The 20,520-nt window shown below is 44.9% G+C and overlaps 1 protein-coding gene and 1 long non-coding RNA gene across 5 annotated transcripts in view; one reads left to right on the forward strand and one right to left on the reverse strand.

Moving 5' to 3' along the window:
* The window catches only part of SLCO3A1 (solute carrier organic anion transporter family member 3A1), a 136,846-nt gene that overhangs the window by 111,855 nt on the left and 4,471 nt on the right, over positions 1-20,520 (forward strand). For 2 of the 4 annotated variants that reach the window (XM_010717501.2, XM_010717502.3), the window contains exon 10: positions 1-8,971. In XM_010717501.2, the coding sequence (XP_010715803.1) occupies positions 1-380 (380 nt within the window). In that variant the 3' untranslated portion in view covers positions 381-8,971. Of the gene's footprint in view, positions 8,972-19,269; positions 19,355-20,520 lie in introns of those variants that run through there. The other 2 variants (XR_004161070.1, XR_004161071.1) reach the window with 2 other exon arrangements.
* LOC104912854 overlaps positions 8,927-20,520 on the reverse strand; it is a 20,126-nt gene continuing 8,532 nt past the window's right edge. Inside the window, exon 3 of the long non-coding RNA XR_004161072.1 lies at positions 8,927-19,832. This is a non-coding gene — a long non-coding RNA (uncharacterized LOC104912854). The remainder of the gene's footprint in view (positions 19,833-20,520) is intronic.

Below are 20,520 nucleotides of genomic sequence, written 5' to 3' on the forward strand. Positions count from 1 at the left end.
GTTTTATTCCACCTCCGTTGATCTTTGGGGCTGGAATTGACTCCACGTGTCTGTTCTGGAGCACGTTCTGCGGCGAGCAAGGAGCCTGCGCGCTGTATGACAACGTGGTCTACAGATACCTGTATGTTAGCATTGCTATAGCCCTCAAGTCTTTTGCATTCATCCTATATACAACCACCTGGCAGTGCTTGAGGAAAAACTATAAAAGGTACATCAAGAACCACGAAGGTGGTCTCAGCACTAGTGAGTTTTTTGCCTCTACTCTCACCTTAGACAATCTGGGGCGGGACTCAGTGCCCCAAAACCAACCACATAGGACAAAGTTTATCTATAACCTTGAAGATCATGAGTGGTGTGAAAATATGGAGTCTGTTTTATAGTGACTGTGGAAGGATGGACTATATTAATAATCCGAGGGTCCTTTTTAATAAAAACGAGAAGAGAGAATGAAGAAACAAAATTACAAAACAACAATGGCAACACAGGAAACTTTTGTCTTTTTCTCAAAGTCAAGCCCAGCCGGGAATCTTGAGAACGACATCTTATAATGGGATCACTTGTGATATCCTGCAGCGTGATGGAGAAAGCAGGGAGCTACCAGCCCCTTTGGTGACAGTATGGGCTTCCAAAATGGCAATCACCAAAGGGCATCCGCAGAGCTTCATTGGAGAGCTCAGCCAATAGAGAGCCTCGGGCACGAGGTGTTGAGGAAGCAAGATGAAGATGGCAATGCTGGAAGAGGCATTTGCAGCCCCAGGGGCCATCTGTTCCCATAGAATGGGCTGAAGGATCCGCCCTTCGAACCTGGGTGCCGCTCAGACCCGACGTGCTCTGTGATGTTGCTCTGACACCAGCCATGAGTCCACGATAAACACCTTGAAAGCTGCTGGAAAGCTTCCAGGTAGCGAGCAGTGCTGTCCCAGCACCCGAGTCCTTCCAGCCGAGGCGTGTTCGCAGATCGCAGCTTTTGGGCTGTCTCTGAATAGCTGTGCTCAGATCTTTCAAACCCAGTAAAGTTGGAGATGTTTGCTCACACTTGCCAAATGTGCTGTCATTTTTAAAGAGGGATGAATTCCAAATATTTGTCTGTGTAATCCTCTAATTTTTGAAATTATTTTCAAATCTGTGTTAACCCTTAAATCGCTGACACTTTTCCATAGGGAGGACTTACGCTAGTTTGGGGGAGGATCCTGTTGAATAATGTGACTCAAGGGGTTTGTTTAATCCTCTGCATTTTTTATCCATACGCCTTCATTCTAATATGCTACCAAGCCAATGAAGACACATAATATGTTTTTAAAAAAGAGAACGAACGCACTGTGTCTCTATAAAAACAGTTGGAGAATTATAGATAATATGATGATTTACATAATATAGTTTTTTCATATTCTATGTGACTCAGTGAATACATATATATGAAGGGAGAAACTGTTTATGTTCTCTCCTGTTTTTAAAGATATATATATATATATATATAATTTGCAATCTAGAAATTGTGTGGTGGAAGTTTTCTTTAAAGTACATGTGTGTGCGTATGTGTGTATGTACCAGGTGAAAGGAATACTGACCTTAATCTTCACAACAGATATTTTTCTCACTTGAGAAATTCCACTCATTTCCATGGAAGCCATGTGAGGAAAGTAGAATAATCTCCCCTCCTGGAAACCACATTTTTGCCTTGAGATGTGCAAAGTGTGTTCCTCTGGAAGGCTGGGTTATGGGATCAGAGGCTGGCCAGCACTGAGCACCTCTGAAATGTTCGTTCACATCTTCAGGAGGTGCCCATGCAGAACAGATTTGGCTTTGCCTTTGCAATGCAGTCTTATCCAAGACTGCGGAAATCAAGGGGAAGCTCTCATCTGATTTCAGGAAGCCATCAGGTCAGGCTTATTTTGCATGTATTATTTTTATTGTCCAAAACATTCCCGTTGGGAAGCAATATTAAGTGATTGTGTTTGATGAGTTTTCCCTGGCCAAAAATGGAAACCAGACCCATTTCCACTGGAGCAAGTGTCAGAAGAGTTTTAAGGGTCAGCATCATACTCAGAAACCTCCTTTTTTTGTTTGTCTTTTGAAGCTGTTGTGAACGTGCAGGTTGTTCAGAGAAGTGAGCCGGCGCCTTGATCCGAATGCTGGGCATCACTTCCATGCAGCTGATGGGCTGATCTGCCCCTGCTCCTCACCCATTGCTGGCAGTTACGGAGGCTGATAACCTGCTACTCATTTTTAGCAGACCTTGCTCTTATCTGAGCATTTACACATGGGTGTGGGGCATCAGGCTGCCTCCACATGAGTTGCTTCACAAACAATTTATGCACAGCATTACAAGTTCAGCAACAATAAGGGCAAAAAAAGGATGAAATAGGTATATTAAACAAACTCCACTGTGCCAAATACTAAACAAATGTTATATCTGCAGAACTTTGGTTCTTGGTTTGCAGCCGTGCTAAGAATCACTTGGATAATGGGGGAGTTTAAGGAAAAAAAAGCTACAAATCTATGCAGTGCCATTGTTAGGTGCAGTGGTAAATGATGCTTTTAGACCATTAGATTTGTTTAGTATATCCTGTCTGCTAGAATAAGAGATACTGCATCCATAAAACAATGAATTTTAAAAAAGCACAGGGTGCATAACTGTCTCATAAAATATGTATAATTGTCAAGTATAAGCCTTTGGAATCATTCTGTACAGTTCTCTTCATTCTCAAAATTTATTACTTAGACTGCTGTCTTTTCAAATGTTAGCTCGTAATGTTGTACTGTACACATACATTCAGACTTGAACACAAATGTTGGAGAATGGAACCTTTCTCAAAGCCTGGCTGCTTGAAATTCTGTACTCCTTTTGTGATTCAGTTTTTCTCCTCTGAGGACCCGAGGTGAAGGAGAATGGCATGGTGGCATGATGGAAAACAAGCTCTCAGCATTCAAGAGCTGTGGTTTGTCAGTCTACTCCAAAGTTCCCTTTGACTGGAGTTACAGAAACAGGATTCCAGTGCACTTAACGCTTTCAATTTTATTTTTTCCTTTCTAAATTCTTTTTTAATTCTTTTTTAAATTTAATCTCTTCTCTTGGTATGTGTGGGAGATGTGATTGAATGAAGTTACTTCTATTATTTTTAAGCTTAACTTAAAATATCTGCACGATTGTTGTTTTATGTCTTTTGTTAATGTGATTTTTGCAAAGCTCTCTTCCCATCCCACTCTTTTTTTTTCCTAGAGATCTATCAGATGCCTGCATCGTTAAGGGCTTTACTGCCATTGCTTTGGTACAGGTTCAAAACAAGGGTTTTATTTTAAAGAAAACATGCAGACCAAAACCTTCCTCCATCCCAGCAGGCTCTTTGCTTTCCTGATTTCAAAATCACAAACGAGGTTCGCCAGTCATTCTTCTAGGAGGACAAGTGAAGAGTCTCAACCATCCTCCTGCTTCCCAGTGTGCAGTGTGGACCTTCGCCTGTGAGCACTTCACTTCCATCCCACAACTGCCTTAACCATGCAGCAAACTTGAGAGCAAAGATGGAGGTGGAGAAGTGTCTGGGAGCATCAGTGGTGCCACGGTCCGAGCAGCGCACTCCGGTTTCATTGATGGAATTTTTTCTCCATATTCAGGGGCATTAAAATTGAGAGCTTTGTTGAGCCATTGGTCTCAGCAGAAATGTTATTTTGCCATCTCCAAGCACGGTGTTCTCTACATGACTGTCTGCTAAGGAAGGGGATGCTGGAGATGTAAACCCGCTTGAGAGGCAGCAGTCTTTGAGGGTTTGTCCAGTTGCCTTGCATGACTTCAGATTGGGGTTTCCTTTCTCTTGAATGCATACCACCTTGTGTTGTCTCAATAGAATCAGAAGGGAACCCCAATCAAAAACCGGTGCAGATTACCATTGAGGTTTTTTGTTTGATTTTACATCCTCATTCAACACCAGGCTGCATTTTCAGAACCTTTTTTTAAATACATATTGAAGCCACTCATTTTTCTGTCTTTGCCCAGAACATCTTGGATGTGTAATGAGATCAAAAAGATCATCAATTGAATTATCTAAACAAAGCCTCCCTTCCTTAGGAACTTGAAATGTTTCAAAAGAAGTAAGAAGGGCCTCGCACTGCCATACCCTGTGAGATGCTCTGAGCTACTGAGTGCTTCCATGCGGATCTCACCTTGCTGCGAAGATGAAAAGGGGAAGGTGCAGAAAGGAATCAGCGTCAGTTAGTTGCAGTAGTTAATGATTCAGAATTGAGCTGATGGGCTGCGGACGTTTGGAAAGAGATCAGAGTATTTCCGAATGGCTGATAGTATTGGAAATGCTAAGTCATGGCCTGAAGCAGTGATTGAGCACCTGGTGGGAAGGCAGGGCCAAGCCAGGGGAGCTCAGGTGTATGCAATGCAATGCAATGCAATGCATCGCATCTAAGTGGTGAAGGGGTGGAGCCAGGATCTATCCCTTCCCAGATCTCCTTTAAGGGCTGGCAGTGGAGGTGAGGAGATCTTGCTGGAGATCCCTGCCTGCCTGAGGTCTTCTAAAGGTATGCAGTTTTTCTTCCTTTGTTTCTGTCTCCACGGCTGCTATGTTTGGGTTTGCTCTCATTTGCTGCAGCCTAGGGGTGTGCTGCTCTGCTGTTATTGCTATACCTTCCATCACATTATGGCATTATGCTGAGATACACTGGTGTTTTTTCTTAAATTAACAAAAAAAAGAGTCTGAATGAGATTTGTAGTCTTTCCAATCCTCACCAGAGTTTGGTGTAGCGTCCTTAGCTGGTCTTTGCTCGTCAGAAGTGTAAGAAGTGAGATACTTGGGGTTTACCTTTGTGTGTTCTGTGGGCACCATGTTCTCTGAAGATCTGAGCAAGACTGATAGCATGGTGTTGTTTATTTTTGGTAGGAGGGACAGGGAATTATCCTGTAGTAAAGACATATGCAAGTACTTTACTGGAGTGATGTCTTAACAGCTTTGGTCCTTTGTTCACAAGGACCGCTCTGCCTTTGGACGCAGCCATGCACATTTGTCCCCTTAATTTCACACGTGCAATCTTTGTAGGAAGAAGCAGATGTGTTGTTGCTCTCTGTGTGGAACTGGTTAACTCCTTTGAAGTAAACAGACCTTATATGTTGGGCAGAGCACCCCTGAATATAAGCAATAATATTCACCTGTTCCTGCTCCCATTAGGAGCTTGTTCCTTTCTTACTGAAGGCTGAGCTCATCCCATTCCCACCATCATATGTTACTGCTGTGATTCATCTTTTTTTGTGGCTCCAGGAGGCTCCCAGCACTCTCCTTTCATTTCAACATAATGCCCTTCTGTCCACTTAGCCTCCCACCCCACCGGGCAGCCAGCAGATAATTAATTGCTGTGAACATAAGCAGCAATTAATTGAGATAGAGCTTCCAGGAGTAACTGGGGTGATGGCATGATGACCCAGCCTCCAGTGCTGCTGAGCAGACCTGCCTGTCCTACCTTCTCAAAACCCACAGTTTGTGGGTATTTCTTCCAGACCAGCCATCAGCTTCCAGCCACAGTGCTTCCTTCCTTTCAGATTGAATGTCATGAGAAATTTCTTTTCAAAAGAAGTGTGGTAATGCATTGGCACGGGGAGGTGGGGGGGGGTTCACCATCCTTGGAGGTGTCTAAGAACCAAAGAGATATGGCACTGAGGGACATAGAGAGTATGGGTCAAAACTAGATGATTTTAGAGGTCTTTTCCAACTCTTATGGTTTCTCTAGTGGCAATGCCTCACTTCTACCAAGTCACTACTGGCATTTAAATTTGCTTAGGATATGAGCAGGTCTCAGATAGTTTCAAAGCACGATAGCTTGTTCTGCTTTGATGCACTAGGTGTTACTTCTAGGCTGCAAAACGTGTTTTCCATTGTTCCATTTAAATTTCTAGCCAATCTGAGTCTTAATAAAATTACTTTGCCATGGAAATAATATTTCAGCAGTTCTTAGACTTCAGGTACTTATTTATTAACTAGTGATACTAAGTATGATCTGTGGCTATTGTCTATTCCTTGAATCCAGTGAAGCAGATGAGGCTCCCTCTAGTCAGAAGCAATGCCATGGTTTTCTTTTTCAGAGTATGAGCGTGGACTTTTTGAATTCCAGTATTGCCACTGATATAGGCTGAGGTATGAGTATCCCTTAGTCCTGAGAGGATATTTAGGGGAAACCACGAAGGAATCCATTTAGATGGCTGCAAGAGTAGGAGCATGGGGTGATGTATGTAGTGCATACATACCATTCTGGTTGTCAAAACCTTGCTTCAGTCTCTATCTATTTGATGGATGGAGTGACTCTAGAGATACGGTCTTTGGCATGCTATGAGTTTGTGGTGTTTTCCCTGCTTTCAAGATTAACTGCAGGAGAGCAGAATATCACACCCTAGGAAGGAAAAGATTAGCAGTGCACTGACAATTTCCAACTCTGGACTTGCTTTACACGAAGTCATTGTCTGCACGTGGCAAAAAGCAATAAGGAACTTGTCAAGTCCAACCTAGCAAATAATTTATAGCGACTTCATAAATGAATTTTTGCTTTTATTTCTTCCTTGTGAGTTGCTGAGAAAAACAAGAAAATGCCTCCAGTGTATTTGCAAGGCCACTTCTGCATATAATCTGTGGTTGGGTTGGGGGTTGAAAAAGCTTTCTTATAATTCATACAAATTTGTTCTGTCTGGACATGGAAGTCATGGGGGACATTTCTAATCCCTGGTTCCCTAGGATGGAATTTTCTCCTCAGTACAAATGTTTTGTTCAAAAGTATGTGATTAAGAATTGAGTGGGAGGGTTCTCATTCCCTGCCAGTGGGCAGAGTGCTGCTGGGCACACACAGGTTTAGGACAGCCAAAATGCTGGCTTCCAGCTCACCATTCACTTTCCAGGAATATTCTCTCCCAGACACTTGAAATTCTCTGCCTCTCTCGGTGTTCCTACCAGTTAATGCATTCATTTGAGTAATTACTGAGAGCAAACATGAGAAGGGTATGAACCCAGACAAAAACAAACTGCTGTTCAGGTGAAGCAGGTGATGGAAATTTTATTTGCAGTGTTAGCACAGATCTGAAGCAGAAGTCCCTCGGGGATCAATGAGGTGCACGTTGCCCAACGTATCCTGGCTCTTCCCAATGGAATTGGCAGTTGGTAGGACAGAAAAGAGAGTCTTTCCCTGCCACTTACATATAACTTTGCCCTTGAAAATCCTTTTCTTTTGACATCGCACAAATACCCTCCAGTGTAAACTGCACCTCAGTGCTATGTTTTTGGTGCCTCACAACAGAATGAACTTGAAAGGAAGGAATGGGTTGGATTAGATGATCGCGGTGATCTTTTCCAACCTTAATTATATGACTCTGTGAGTGACCCCGTTCTTGGCTCATGGTGCTTTTGGTGAGATGGGAGGTGGTGATCCCTTTTGAAGAATCACAGCCATTTTCCTAAAGTCTTTTGCACAGTCGGACCAAAATTGTGCTCCCTTGGTTGCAGGTGGCTACAAGCTGTGCTCGGAGGCCTTTAGCTTGTTCTACAGCCTCTGTTGCCTTCTTGACATTTTCAGCTATAAGCATGGTCCTGAGGATATGCATTTAATGCCATTGAGAAATAGTACGGTTTGCTAATGGCCTATGACCCCAAAGTGTGACTATTCATGTCAGCATGTGACAGCAGCCCCCACCATCCTTTTTTGGGAAGGAGCCATCTCAGAGCAGGGTTCAAAGCAAAAAGAACCAGCGCTGGGACGGGGCAGCATTGCAAGCAGAAGGCAGCTCTGGGTGCTCTTCAGTATGGGGAGGGGGAGGGAGGGATGGGAGCAGGGGAAGAGCTGTGACCTTTTAAAACCCATAGTGCCTACCACTGCGAATGGAACGCTGTATTGTATTATATTATACGTGACGACCGTGTAAATAAAGTACAATAAATGTGGTGTCTGTTAGGATTTTGATACAAGTCAAATGCAGTCTGCAAAAATGTTTTATTTGTTTTTTTTTCCCTGCTGTGTGTACTTATATCACACTCAAGGTATTGGATGGTTGGGGTTGTGTGAGCTAACAGTACGTAAATGGCATTAGAGGGGAAATGTTTACAATAAGGATATTTTCCATTTCCTTTTGCCCTGCACAGGTAAGACATGAGCACTGTGTGAAAGCAAGCCAGGATGGAGGGAGCAGGGCAAGTTAAATGCAGTGAGGAGAGCAGCTCTTGGCTTGGAGTGTTTTGTGAGCAGGAGCAGCGCTGCCCAGCCACCTCTCTGCCACATTTCTGGTTTCTTTGCTTATTTTCCTGATGCAGAGCTTGATCAGGAGCATATATGCTTTGTTTGTGAAACCCTGTTACTCACCCTTGAGTTCCCCCAGCAGCAGCTACAGCTGAGCAAACTAGAGAGCTTAAAATCCAAAGCAAATCGGGGAAAGTTCTGCTAACTGAACCAGCTGACCCTTCTGGGGCTCTGGCAGATATTGAGGAACCTTTTTACTGACCAATAAGAATATTAGGAACTTTGTTAGCCCACTCCCCCATCCATCCTTGTGTTTCTCCGTGGCATAATAATGGAGAACACAATGCTGTGTTTCAGGGAGGCACGTCTGCTCCATTCCCTCCAAGTCCTGACACATCCCATCACTGGGCTGTTGTTTCTTCCAGTCCTCAGCAGCTGAGGACTTCTCTGGCAAGTGCTTGTGGCCACTGCACAGTGCCACCCACCATCAGCATGGGGAGGGTGTTTCCATGCTGATGGTCTCAGTGGGGCATCATGGTCTCTATGTCACACCTGGAGCTTGGAGCTCATCCATCCGTGTGGCAGTCAGTCCTCTCTATGGTGCCCGAGGGAGAGCCTTTGCAGTGTGCTGGTCTTACTGCTGGTGCTCAGTAGCCCTTCCAAAATAAACCAAAACCTGAAAAAAGGAAATATTTCCCTGTACAATTGATTTTTTTTAAAAAAAAAAAAGAGAAACCGCACACTCGATATATTTTCAGTACTGCATTCTGTATTTTTGCAGCTTATATTTTCCAGATGAGCAGTTTAGAAATATGTGATGTGAAATAACATACTGTAAGTTTGCTGTAAATTGTATTAAAAACACTATTTTCATTCTTCTCCTGTCTCACTGGATGATCTCTTGGTGCTCTGACTGGCTGGGCTGGCACTCTGCTTCTCCCAGGAAGGTTTGTTTCAGTGAAGGCAGAGCTGAGATTTGGGGTTGGAGGTTCGGTACTGAGATGCATACTGAGATGCAGGTTGATGGAGACTATTTGGGAGTGATTTCCCATCTATAGGAGAAGTCCTGGTGAAAGCTGGTGGTGATGGAGAGTGCTGGGCAGACTCTTGAAGAGGGGAATTCTCAGCTGAAGTTTAATGAGTGGTTGTAGAAAGGAGGGAGGATTTGAGCACCTGGAAGAAAGCAATGTGAGGAGTAGCTCTGAGTTGAGCAGCCTGGAAATGTGCTGGAAATCTTCTGGTTGTCTGATGCTTTCTGTGCTAGTGCAGCTGTGCCAGGAAAAAAAAAAAAAAACCATAAACCCTCTTAGTCAAAACAACAGCTCAGTGAGGTGGCTGAGCCCTGCGAAGCATCCAGAGCCCCTGCAGCTGTTTTTGCTTCAAGAGCTGGAGAGGTTTCTGCCTTCGTCTCCATCAAAGTACCTGGGCCACGGGGTCAGGCCAGCAGAGTGGCACACTCCTGGGAGTGTGATGATAGCCATTTTCATGTTTGGTCTGCTGCTGTGGTCAGAATAAAAGCAGACATTTATGCAAGCCATTATTTTTAACTCTATAAGAAAAGAAAATCATTTTCTCCTCAGTCTCTAGCAAATGATACTAAATGAGGCATCTGCATTCAATCTGAGTTGAATATTCATTTACTGTGTATTTGTTTCAGTCCTTGTCCTTGCCTGATCCTCACCCCTCTTCTAGAAGGCAGGGTGGGGGGAAAAAAAACAACCAAGATCAAGAGTTAGAAAACCCTCCAGTATTACTGCATACAACCTGAGCACAACTGCTGTTGCTCTGCAAAGTTGTTTGAAAGTGAATTCAGAACGGCTTCTGAAGGGGAGAGTGAGGGAAGATGGTTGGAAAACAGGATTTGTTTACAGCAGTAAATCTTTTATTTATCTTATTTTGTTGCCTGGCTTCTGCTAGTGGTGTCCCTTCTGAGGACATCTCCCCTCATGCCCCATTGGCTGTCCCCATGGTGCAGCCCTACACCCAGCAATCTGCTGCCACCTCTACCAGCACCCCATTAACTGGGCATTTACTGAGCTGGGTTCTGTTTTGGATACAGATTATTAACCTTTATGTCACCAAGAAGATATTACACCTGGTAAAGTTAATGTTTCCAGACCAAGAGGTTAATGTGTCAGCACTCAGCCCTCCCTAATTAGCAGCAGCACCCTGTGTGTGGCTGTGCCCTGAGCTCTGCTTTAATTAGAAAGGACTCACACATGGGTCACGTCAACAGCACTAGGTGTACCACCTCCTTGGTGCTGCTCCTCCTGCTGTCCCTGGGTAAGCCTGGGGATGAGGGGCTGGAGAGTGTAGTCCTGGTTCTGTGTCACATTCACTTGGCTCCCAGCACGTGGGGTGGTTGTTAAGTGTTCATGTCAGGTCTGAAAAAAGCTTGGTTTGGCTTTGAGTGTGATGTTCCTGTGCCTTCTACTAGGAGATGCCCTTGGGTATGTGTTGATTGGAGTGGGGACCGTGAAAAGAGTGATCTGGAGGTCGGGAGTAGAGATTACTGGCAGGAAAAAACAAGAGATAATTGGAATCATGAGCTTTTGTACCAGCAGCTCTGTTTGCAGAGTCCTGCTCAGCCAGTCAGGGAGGACAGACATTTCCCATGTTGTTTGTAGCAGTGTAAAATCAATCTGTTCTCTTCCATGACAAGCACTAACCAGGCAAGGGAGTGGGTCTCCTGGGCCATGTTGTCCCATTGCTGTGCACCCACAGAAGTCTTTTCAATGGGGTAAGAGGCTTCTCTGCAAGAGGATCCCTGCTGATCCCAGGCTTTTCCCTTTTGATCTCCTGGTGTGTGCTCCCCAAATCAGAAGGGATGGATTCAGGTTCGTGTGGTTGCTATGAGGCAGTGTGGTCAGAAAGGTGGGAGTGTGAAGGTTTCTTTCAAATCCTGTTTTTAAGCAGTGTTCTTAGCAGCTGTGCACTGAATCATGTTTTGAGACAAAGGACTTGGCACGTGTGCTTTGCAAAAACCCAGAGACCTCTGAAATGCCACAGCGTTACCTACTGTTCCGTTATTACTGCATCATAGGCCATCACTGCTCCCATAACTGAGCTAAATTCCTCTCTGTTCACTGCTCCCAAATGAGCTGGCTGCTCTCTCCGTGGCAGAGGGCAGCTTTTGCCATGCACCTTCCAGGTGCACTCTGAGCTCAGCGATGCACCTGGCACATGGCTACTTTTGCAGGGGGCAGAAGGTAAGTGCTGGGCACATTCCCAATGATGCTGTTACATGAGCTGTGTTGCAGCCATTATGCACTGCTTGAGTCAGAGCTGAGACAAGGGCTTTGCAAACATGGACAACAGCAGCACCTGTGATCTACACAGATCCAACCAGGTGGAAGCTGCTAATGAGGGGAGAGGGAGGAGCATCTGATCTCAGCCTCTTTGGCAGAGGCATTGTACTTCAGACTTACGTGGGTTTCATGAGTCAGCCTTCAACAGGGTTGAAGTCTCCAGCAGGTGTTTCCACCTGCCACTTAGAATCATTAATGTTGGAAAAGACCACTAAGATCATCTAATCACTGACCCATCACCACCATGCCCACTAACCACGTCCCACTTGTCCTTCTACATCATTGCCTTGCAGTTGTGCAGGTGACACACAAAGGCAACCTGCTAAATAGAGCTGGTCAGAATATTCCCCACCTTCAAAAGGAGGACCTCCATTGGAGCATCTCCATTTCAGGAGTACTTCATACAATCTTTTGATGAGCTCAGAGGTTCTCTTGATGGATCACTCTGAGTTTTCTTTGGAAAACAGCAGTTTGGATTCTATCAGGGCAGAAAAAAAAAAATTGAGGTTTTTGGCCTTCAACTGAAATGTTCTGATTGCCTTCAAGCAGCGTTTTCTGCTTTACATTGTGGGAATTGTGAAGTAGAACAAAATATTGAATTTCAAAATAGCCTTGCTTGCAGATCTCTGGAATGTCCAAAGATGGATTCTCACCACTGGTAGCTGCGTTGGCACACCCTGAGCCCGCTTCTCAGCGGGGAATGGGAGCAGACACAGCTCCTGTGAGGGAAATGCAAAAACATGCAACTCTTGCTGATTTTAAGAAATCCCATTCCTGAACAAGTAAAGACTTATCCATTGCTCAGCTCCCCTTCTCGATTGATCCAGGCTCTGAAAGAAGAACCAATACATTTAAAAAATCAAAGCAAGTGGTTCATTTTCCTGTTAGTCTGAGGCCAACATTCATTTGAAATTGGCTTTGTATCCGCTCTTTTTGCAAATGCTTGTCTCTGGGTAGGGGCTGGAAAGGAGCCTGCAGTGCAGTGCTCAAGCTGGGCTTATGTCCTGCTGCAGGGATGGGAGCAATGTGACCAGGCTGCAGATGGCTCCGTTGCTGTACCCCAGTTTTGCAGGGGTCCCACTGTATGCAATAGGGACTTGTGCTGAGTACATACTGGTGGCAGCCAACGTTTACTCTGTTGGCTGCTGCAGAGCATCCCTCTGCCTCAGAGGATCTTTATTTCATTAGTCACCTTCTGGCCTCAAATAGAAGGAAATTCGGGTTTTTATTAAAAGCCTTGAGCCTTTGTGACGAGGTACCAGTTTCATGTTTGGGAGATGGCCAGAAAGAATAAAAAATGGACTCATTATACAGCAGGATGGGAAAACTTTTCCTGAGAGGTGGGAGAGGAGGGGACACAGACTTTTCTCTCCTTCTGAGGTGTACCAAAGGATTGCAGTGTGTCAGCACATTCAGCCCCAGGTAGACCAGGGGCTGTTTCAAGTGTTTGGGGCCTCGTGGAGGTGGTCCCTGGGGTTGAGTTGCTCCCTGTAATCCTCTGCACATGTGAGAAGAGACTGCTGAGCAGATAGTGGGGATGGTGGCAGCTCCTCTGCTGCCCTTCCTCTTTATTTCAATCTGAGGAATTCATTTTCTTGGAATCCTGGAGGCTTCTTTCTTGCTGACTCTGGGTCTATGAAGCATATTTTTCTCCATTCAGAACATGTACTAATTCCCCAGTGAAATCAGTGCTCAACCAGTGCTAACACCCACACAGCTCCTACATGCCTCTGGTAAGGAGCAGAGCTGTTTGAAAGACTCCTTGGTTTCTGGATGAAGCCAGAGTCGGAGCACATTCCAGCCTGAAATGCCACTTGAACATCACCAGGATTAGCTACCAGCCATGTGTTGCCATAGTGGTATTTACACACTGATATTGCTTTAGGAACAAGTCAACCAGCAGCCTTGTGGGGATTATGTTCAGCAAAAGGTGGCTGCACAACGCATGCTTATTTGTTTTTGTACTGGCATCCTTATGCAAAATTGCAAATGGGGAATATGAAGGTGCTTGACAGCCAGGGAAGAAGAAAACAGATTTGAAGTGTGGTTGGAGTACAGCAGGTCATGGGACAGTGGGAACTTGAGATGATAAAAGGGCACATCAGTGAGTGAATTCATTTAGTTAATACATTGCTATAGTCAAAACTGTTCCCTTGTGAATGGAGTAATTGTTAGAGATGCCTAAAAGGATGAAGTTGTTCTGGGTATTGGGATTAAAGCTGCATTTGCACCTTCTAGAAGAGATGGAGCATACAGGCAGCTCTTGAACCACGTGACAGCCACTGACTGGGGCTTCTCTTGGTGCTGCTGCTGCTGAAGGAGCCTTTTGAGGGTTAAAAGTCAGAACTGGACAGGCCTGGTATCATTCACCTTGTATCTCTTCTTTTTTGGCTTTCTAGTTAAGTGCAAACAAAGCTAAAATACATCAGGAAAAAAAAAAGGCTGTGGGTTATATCTGGTGAAAACAGCCTCAGAACCAACTGACAGCTTTCATTCTTCACTGTTCTCTTACAAGCGAGAAAGCGAAGACCTTGCAGATTTCAGTTGGGCATTTCTCTCAAAAGGTAACAAACGACAGCATTCTGTGTTTTGATGGGACATTCTAAAGATCTAATGCACTGATACCTGAGACCTTTCCTTCTTTCAGAGAGGTAGAAGTGAGTTTTGTCTTTCTGGAAGCAGAGTGTAACTAAACAACCTATTGACTTCCCTGCTATAGAGTGTCTGCTTTCACAGCATCCTCTGAATGTGATGGATGCTCCTCTTCCCGGCATCCAAATTGGCATGAGGGAACAAAGAGATGAACACAGGAGAAACAGGCTAAAAATGTGTGCTTTCAGGAAGAGAGCAGAAGACTTCACTGCAATGCTTCTTTCTCATCTGTGCTCCCTGGCACACGACTGACTCATCGATATCCTCCTCTCTATGACAACCCTGAGAAAAACAAGTCGTTTGCAGAGCAAGAGGGGTTACTTAGTCATGAATGCCAGGTGGCTTTCAGAAGTGGCTCTGGTATGTTATAGAGTTACTGGGATTTTTAGGAAAAACAATGGCCTGGGATACCCTGGCTCTCTTTGGTGGCCTATGGGACAAATTACTGCTGATTTCAGCAATGGAATGAAGCAAAAGCACAGCCTAAAGATGCTTGCAACAAAGATGGTATGTTTCAGGTTAAGCAGCACTGTCTTTTGCTTTTCAACTTCAGTGCCCTGGGTTAAAGCAGTGCCATGAGCCCTAACAGGTGGCCACTTCGTACCAACCATAAATAATTTAAATGACAAAGTCAGATCTGTTTCTTGGTCCTGTATTATTCATGAATGAATGGGCTTGTTTGTTATGACTACATTCCCTCCTCAGTGCGGTCTGTGTTGCATCTCAGCCCTTGAGTTCTCTTCAGTCTCACCTGGCTGGTTGCCATCTTTTCGTTGCTGTTTTCTGCTCTGCAAAATGTATTACCTTGATCATATTACTCCTGTTCTCTTCCCAAGGGACAGAAACTCCTATACACAGCACAGAGATCTCTGTGTGGCCACGTAAGCCCTTTTGTGATGAAGCTTCACTCTAACGCACATTCCTGAGAATTTCCCTTTGCACAATTGTTCTTGCAAACAAATAGATGAACATTCATGGCAAAGGTCAGAAATATCACTGAGCAAAACATGCAAGCATTCATCTTAATCTTCACAGATACTTCACTGCTGTTTGCTCATTTTGATGTCCACAGCAGGGTCTGGGTGTGCGTGGGGTCAGCTCCTCGGTACCTTCTGTCCTGCCAGTTTCCTCTGAGCACCTCAAATCCAACCCATTTGGTTGCAGAAGCAGAGAACAGAGCTGCAGTTTTCAGCCTCTTGCTGAATTTTGGAGGTTTGAGCATTCTTGAGAAAGCTTGGTGAGCCTTGCAACCCAACCACAGTGAACTGACAAACAGGTTTTGCTTCTTTGTCCTTTATCGGCTTCTGCTTGCCACTGTTTCCTTGGGTCTCCACTCTTCATCCATAAAATGGGCACAGTAATGCCTTCTTTCCATTATTCACCTGTCTAACCATCTCACCCGCCAACACTACAAGCCACAACTCCAACCTCTTGCTGCACCTTTATGCCCATCCCACAAATAGCCCTCCTCACAAAAAGCCAAATAAACACACAGCATTGATGAGACAGCCATGAGGACATCGAAATGTGAGCTCAGCCTTCAGTATGACCCTACTGAAATATTGTGTATAGGGGAATAGTTCATCCTGCATCTCACCCTGTGTGCTCATACGCAGCTGCTTTCCTGCCCCAGCAGTTCCCACCAAAATCTGACGGTTTGTGTTCATCCCCTATAAATAGGAATGTGTATAAAAATAACTTTTCTGCTTCGTTCCCTAAAAATAGGCTGATAGAAATCAGTGAGAAATTAGAGATAATTTTATTTATTTCTTCTTTGGTGAATGAATGGTCACAGACCTGAAAAAGTTGAAATCGGAGCAAGAAAACTGGCTGAGCATGTTGTTCATGCCCTCTGTGTCTTAAAATGGATTAATTTGCTAGGAAGATCATTTTGGATAAAAAGGGTCACGGGTTATTTACAAGCATTGTTTCTCTAGCTAACGTTGCTCAAAATTGCAAGGAAAAGGAGTTTATTGTCCTTCCATTTATTTCTGTATTCAGAGAAGCTCCTGTTTATCAGATATATTTTTAAATACAGAATTCCTTTAAAAGGTAAAGGACATATTAAACCCTCCCAGGAAGTGATAAGATTTCTGGTCTAATTAAGAAAGGATTTGGAGCATTGTAGCATCCTCAACTGCCTTCAGCGGAAGCTGTGGGCACACAGCCCCTGTGGAAATTCACTCTGCACATCCTTCACAGCATTGGACTAAGGAATTTGGGTTTGCAAGGTTTGTTGAGTGCCTGGCAGCACCAGTATTTGGGGCTCACATTCCTGAGACTCAGAATCAGGTCTGGACCAAGGCTGGGGTGCTTTGGTGGTGCGGTGCACAGTGGTGCTTCAAACTCAGATGGATGAGCAGAGGGCTGGAGGAGAAAGGAGATCCACAGGCAGAGTGAGAGTGTCAGCAATAGCAGGAATAGCCAGAGGATGGATGTTAGGACTGAAGTGCATCTGCAAGCCCCACCGAGCGGGTGATTTTGTACAGACCTTTATGTATTCCAGGCTGTGCTATTTCTCTCTTCATAAACAGCATCTGAGCAGCAAACTCAGCAGGCATGTGTGTTTGCCCAAGGCAAACACGGCTCTGCTGTCATCACTAAGGACTACCTGCCTGGTTCACACCCAGCCATATCCCCACCAAACCACTGAGGTTTCTGTTTGAGGCCTTGAGATGCGCTCATGGACTCACTGCAGGAAATCAGAATCAATCACCTTATGCCGGCAGCTTGCGCTTTCTGCCGCTGCTCTGTTAACCAGATTATGTTCCCCTGCTACCTTATTTATTTTGCACTCATTAAAGCCAAATTTAGAAAACTGTGAAGGCAACTCTGTTGTCCTCTGGGAAAGGTAGTGGGGGAGTCCTTGCTGCAACAAGCTGTGAGGAGGCAGAAATAGCATCTGGACAATCTCTCCTTTGAGACAGATGTGTTGCTGAGACGGAGATGGAAACTTGCTCTCAGTTTCTTTCTGCACTGGATGCAGGCTGGACTCACACATCTAAAGAAACGTGTGAAAATCACAATGGATGCATGCAAAGAAGGGCTTGTCCAACCCAAATCCCAGTCATACTTTACTGCAAGCGATGACGTTGCACTGACTGGGTCTGTGGAGTGAGTAGCTGGTGGCTGACAGATGAGTTCGGATTGGATATTAGGAAAAATTTCTTCTCAGAAAAGATGGCGATGCACTGGCACAGCTGCACAGCAAGGTGGTGAAGTCACCATCCCTGAAGGTGTTCAAGAACTGAGGAGATGTGGCACTGAGATGTCCCGTTCCCCATGGTTCAGTGGGCATGCTGGGGATGCTCACGTGGTGATGCTCCCGTGCCACACGGCATTACAAGGAGTGACTTTCCAGAGCAAAAATGACGTGTGACCATCGTGGGAAGAGGTAGCAAGGAGGTCTGTCAGCACTTGATTAATGGAGTATTTCCCAGCAGGCAGCTTTGAGCACAGCTTTCTGCCAGGGATGTTGGCAGTGCCAAGAATGAGACATGGGATCAGCACCTCTTTCAGCTGAGAAATACAAATCCAGCGAACAAACACAGCCAGCTTCTCTGATAACTTCCAAGGGAATTTGCACTTATCAGCACCACTTGCTAGGCAGAAAAAATACTGCTGGCTGACCACTGTCTTACACCTACGTTTTAATAATACTTTCCAGTGCATTCCATGGCAGGGAGGCTGGTGTGGGCTCTTTTGCTGAGCTTGCTCCTGAAATTTCCCTGGCTCAGGAGCTGGGTGATCACAAGACAGGCATCTCTGGCTGGGGGCTCGAAGCAGCACCACCAGACCATCTGCTTTTGATCTGCAAGTTGCCTGAAGCCTTTAGGCAGCCCCGAGGTTTCTCTCCATGCGCCCAATTTTGTCCTGGTTCATTTGCACTCAGTTGGCACCAGACTGAGATGGGTTGTGAGTGCCAATGTAATTCCTTTGGAAAGCAAAAGCTGCTTTGGCTTTCAGGCAGACAGCGATTTTATTTCTAGAAAATAGAGCTATAAACCCAGCTTGTGCCAAACAAACACTATGCAATGTCTGCATTAAGCTGGGGAGTGGGAGTTATTTCAGAAAGAGAGTGATATTTGTCATTCACCTGTCTGAGCAATGGGAAATGCTCTTTTCTTTACACCCTGTGTGCTTAATTTTCATCCTGGCCTTACTTCTTGCTCAGGTAAATTCCAGTCTCGAGCCTGCAGAGCTCAGTAGAAAAAAAATTTCCTTTTCAGAGCAGCACATACGTCTGCAGCAGCAAAGAGCCATAGGCAAGAAAGTTGCCTAACTGCAGGGAAATACATGAACAAGAGTATTTTGTCCCCTCAGCAGGCACATATAGCAAGAAGGAGCAAGATAAAAAAGATCATGTCTTCAACTGTCCATCTACCTGACAGGCACCCAGACAGGTGCATCAGAAACCCAAGGATAAAACAGGCAAGGCATGAGTAGCGGGCTGCTAAATTACATCAAGTGCAGCCACCAATTGCAGGCACAAAGGAAGGAAAGACAGCTTAAAAAAAAGTATAGTGTAAGTATCCATTTCTAGACCAGAACTTGCGATGCTTGCAAACAGATATATCATTTGTGTCCAAAAGAGATGAACTATTTATTTAGTATGAAGATTGCCCCCAGCAATTGAGAATCGAAGGTTATCTAATGTCTTTGCCATAGGCTGCAAGTGTCTGGACAGTTAGCATATGCAGGCGAATTACTCACAGATAAGCATCCAGTAATTTATACAGCGCATTCCAGATAGAAACCTCTTCCGTATCAATTTCTGCCTGCTCTATAAACTGTTCCCATTCATCAAGTGGGATAAATGCACAGGCGAGCGATGAGGGTGTGCTGTGATCGGCGTGTACTTTATCAGTTAATATTCACTGAGGTCCCTTTGACATGATTGGAGTAAATCTTTCTCTCCTTTTCTTTGGTTCTGACCAGTCTATAATCTTCCAGTCTGAAAACCATTTCCACGAATGAAGAGTATTACCGAGACATAGGGTAAAAAATAATACGTAGAGAGAAGGCATTTCATCTCACTTTGGAAGTAATGAGACAGTTTAGTACGACATGTCATTTAAAATCGGGTTTTTCTTTTTCATAGATTCAGTATCCCTGAAGAAGTGACTGACAGACAGGTACATGGCTTATATTTATCTTAGCAAAAATACTGAGGTTGGCGCAAGCGGGGAGACAGTGGAGTCACGGTGATCCTCAGGAAGGCAAAGGGCAAGGCTCTGTGCATTGGGTGGATGACACAGACCTGAAGTTAAGCAAGCCGAGTTAGAAGTCTCAAAACCGCTGTCCCACGGTCTGGGAGGAGCTCTGATGCCAACATCCTTTGGGTAAGTCCTGGAAGAGCTTCCACGACTGGCCCAGGAGGCAGCAGGAGCAACGCATCCCGAGCAGTGTTTGAGGGAATACCTTCCAAGACTGAGAGTCTGCTGAGAAACATGGTTCCTGGTAGCTTTGTTTTGTACAGACCGCCAGTAGCCCACCCCAAGCTATCCAAAATGAATGCACAGCTGTTCCCTCAAAGCAGACAGATGCTCTGTGCCTTCTGAGGGTGAGGACTTCAGAATGCATTGCAAATGGAAACGGCCCTTTTCTTGTGTAACGAAGGTGTATCGCTGCCATCCCAGGCGTGGGAGATGCTGCCACATGGCTCTTAAAGGAAGAAAAAAATAGAGAGAGAGGCACATAATGAGGGCTGGCATGCATGTACTTAAGGCCATCTGCTAATGTGATCTGTTGCCAGTTTGTAGAGCTAGGAACCCATCTCCGCAGGTCATGAATGCCAAGAGGAGATGGGCTTTCAATAGGCACTTGCATGTGCTAATGGCTGCTGTTTATTAGAAAAATCTTCCCAGCAATGAAAGCTATTGAAGGAGGACTGTGATGCTTCTTGGGATCAGCAACCACATCCGCTGCTAGCAGTGGAGGGTTCCTTCCATTCCCTAATGCCTCTGCCCCTGTAGGGCAGCCCAAAGCAGGATCCTTCCCTCCTCTGCTTATCTCTGAGCTCTACCTAACCTCACAGAACAGATAAAAAAGGAGCGTTGAGCCACTGTTACAGCTACTGGATGCCTTAAAAACCAGTATATTGTTGGTAAAAAGAGCCCTGAGAAAATCAGATTTACTTCCTAATCAGCGCCTGGCAATGTCATCATCATACATTTGCATAAGCAGAATGTTTTATGCATTGTTTTTCTTTGAGCAGGTACCTCTTCATTCGTGTGCACTTGCTGATGTGTTCTCTTAACCTGCCACAGGCTTCCCCAAAGCTAGTAGCTGTGAATGCTTCTCAGATAATAATTAGAAGTATTCACCCTCTCCACATCCTTTTTGTAACAAA

This window comes from Meleagris gallopavo, chromosome 12, assembly GCF_000146605.3.
Source record: "Meleagris gallopavo isolate NT-WF06-2002-E0010 breed Aviagen turkey brand Nicholas breeding stock chromosome 12, Turkey_5.1, whole genome shotgun sequence".
Taxonomy (NCBI): Eukaryota; Metazoa; Chordata; class Aves; order Galliformes; family Phasianidae; genus Meleagris; species Meleagris gallopavo.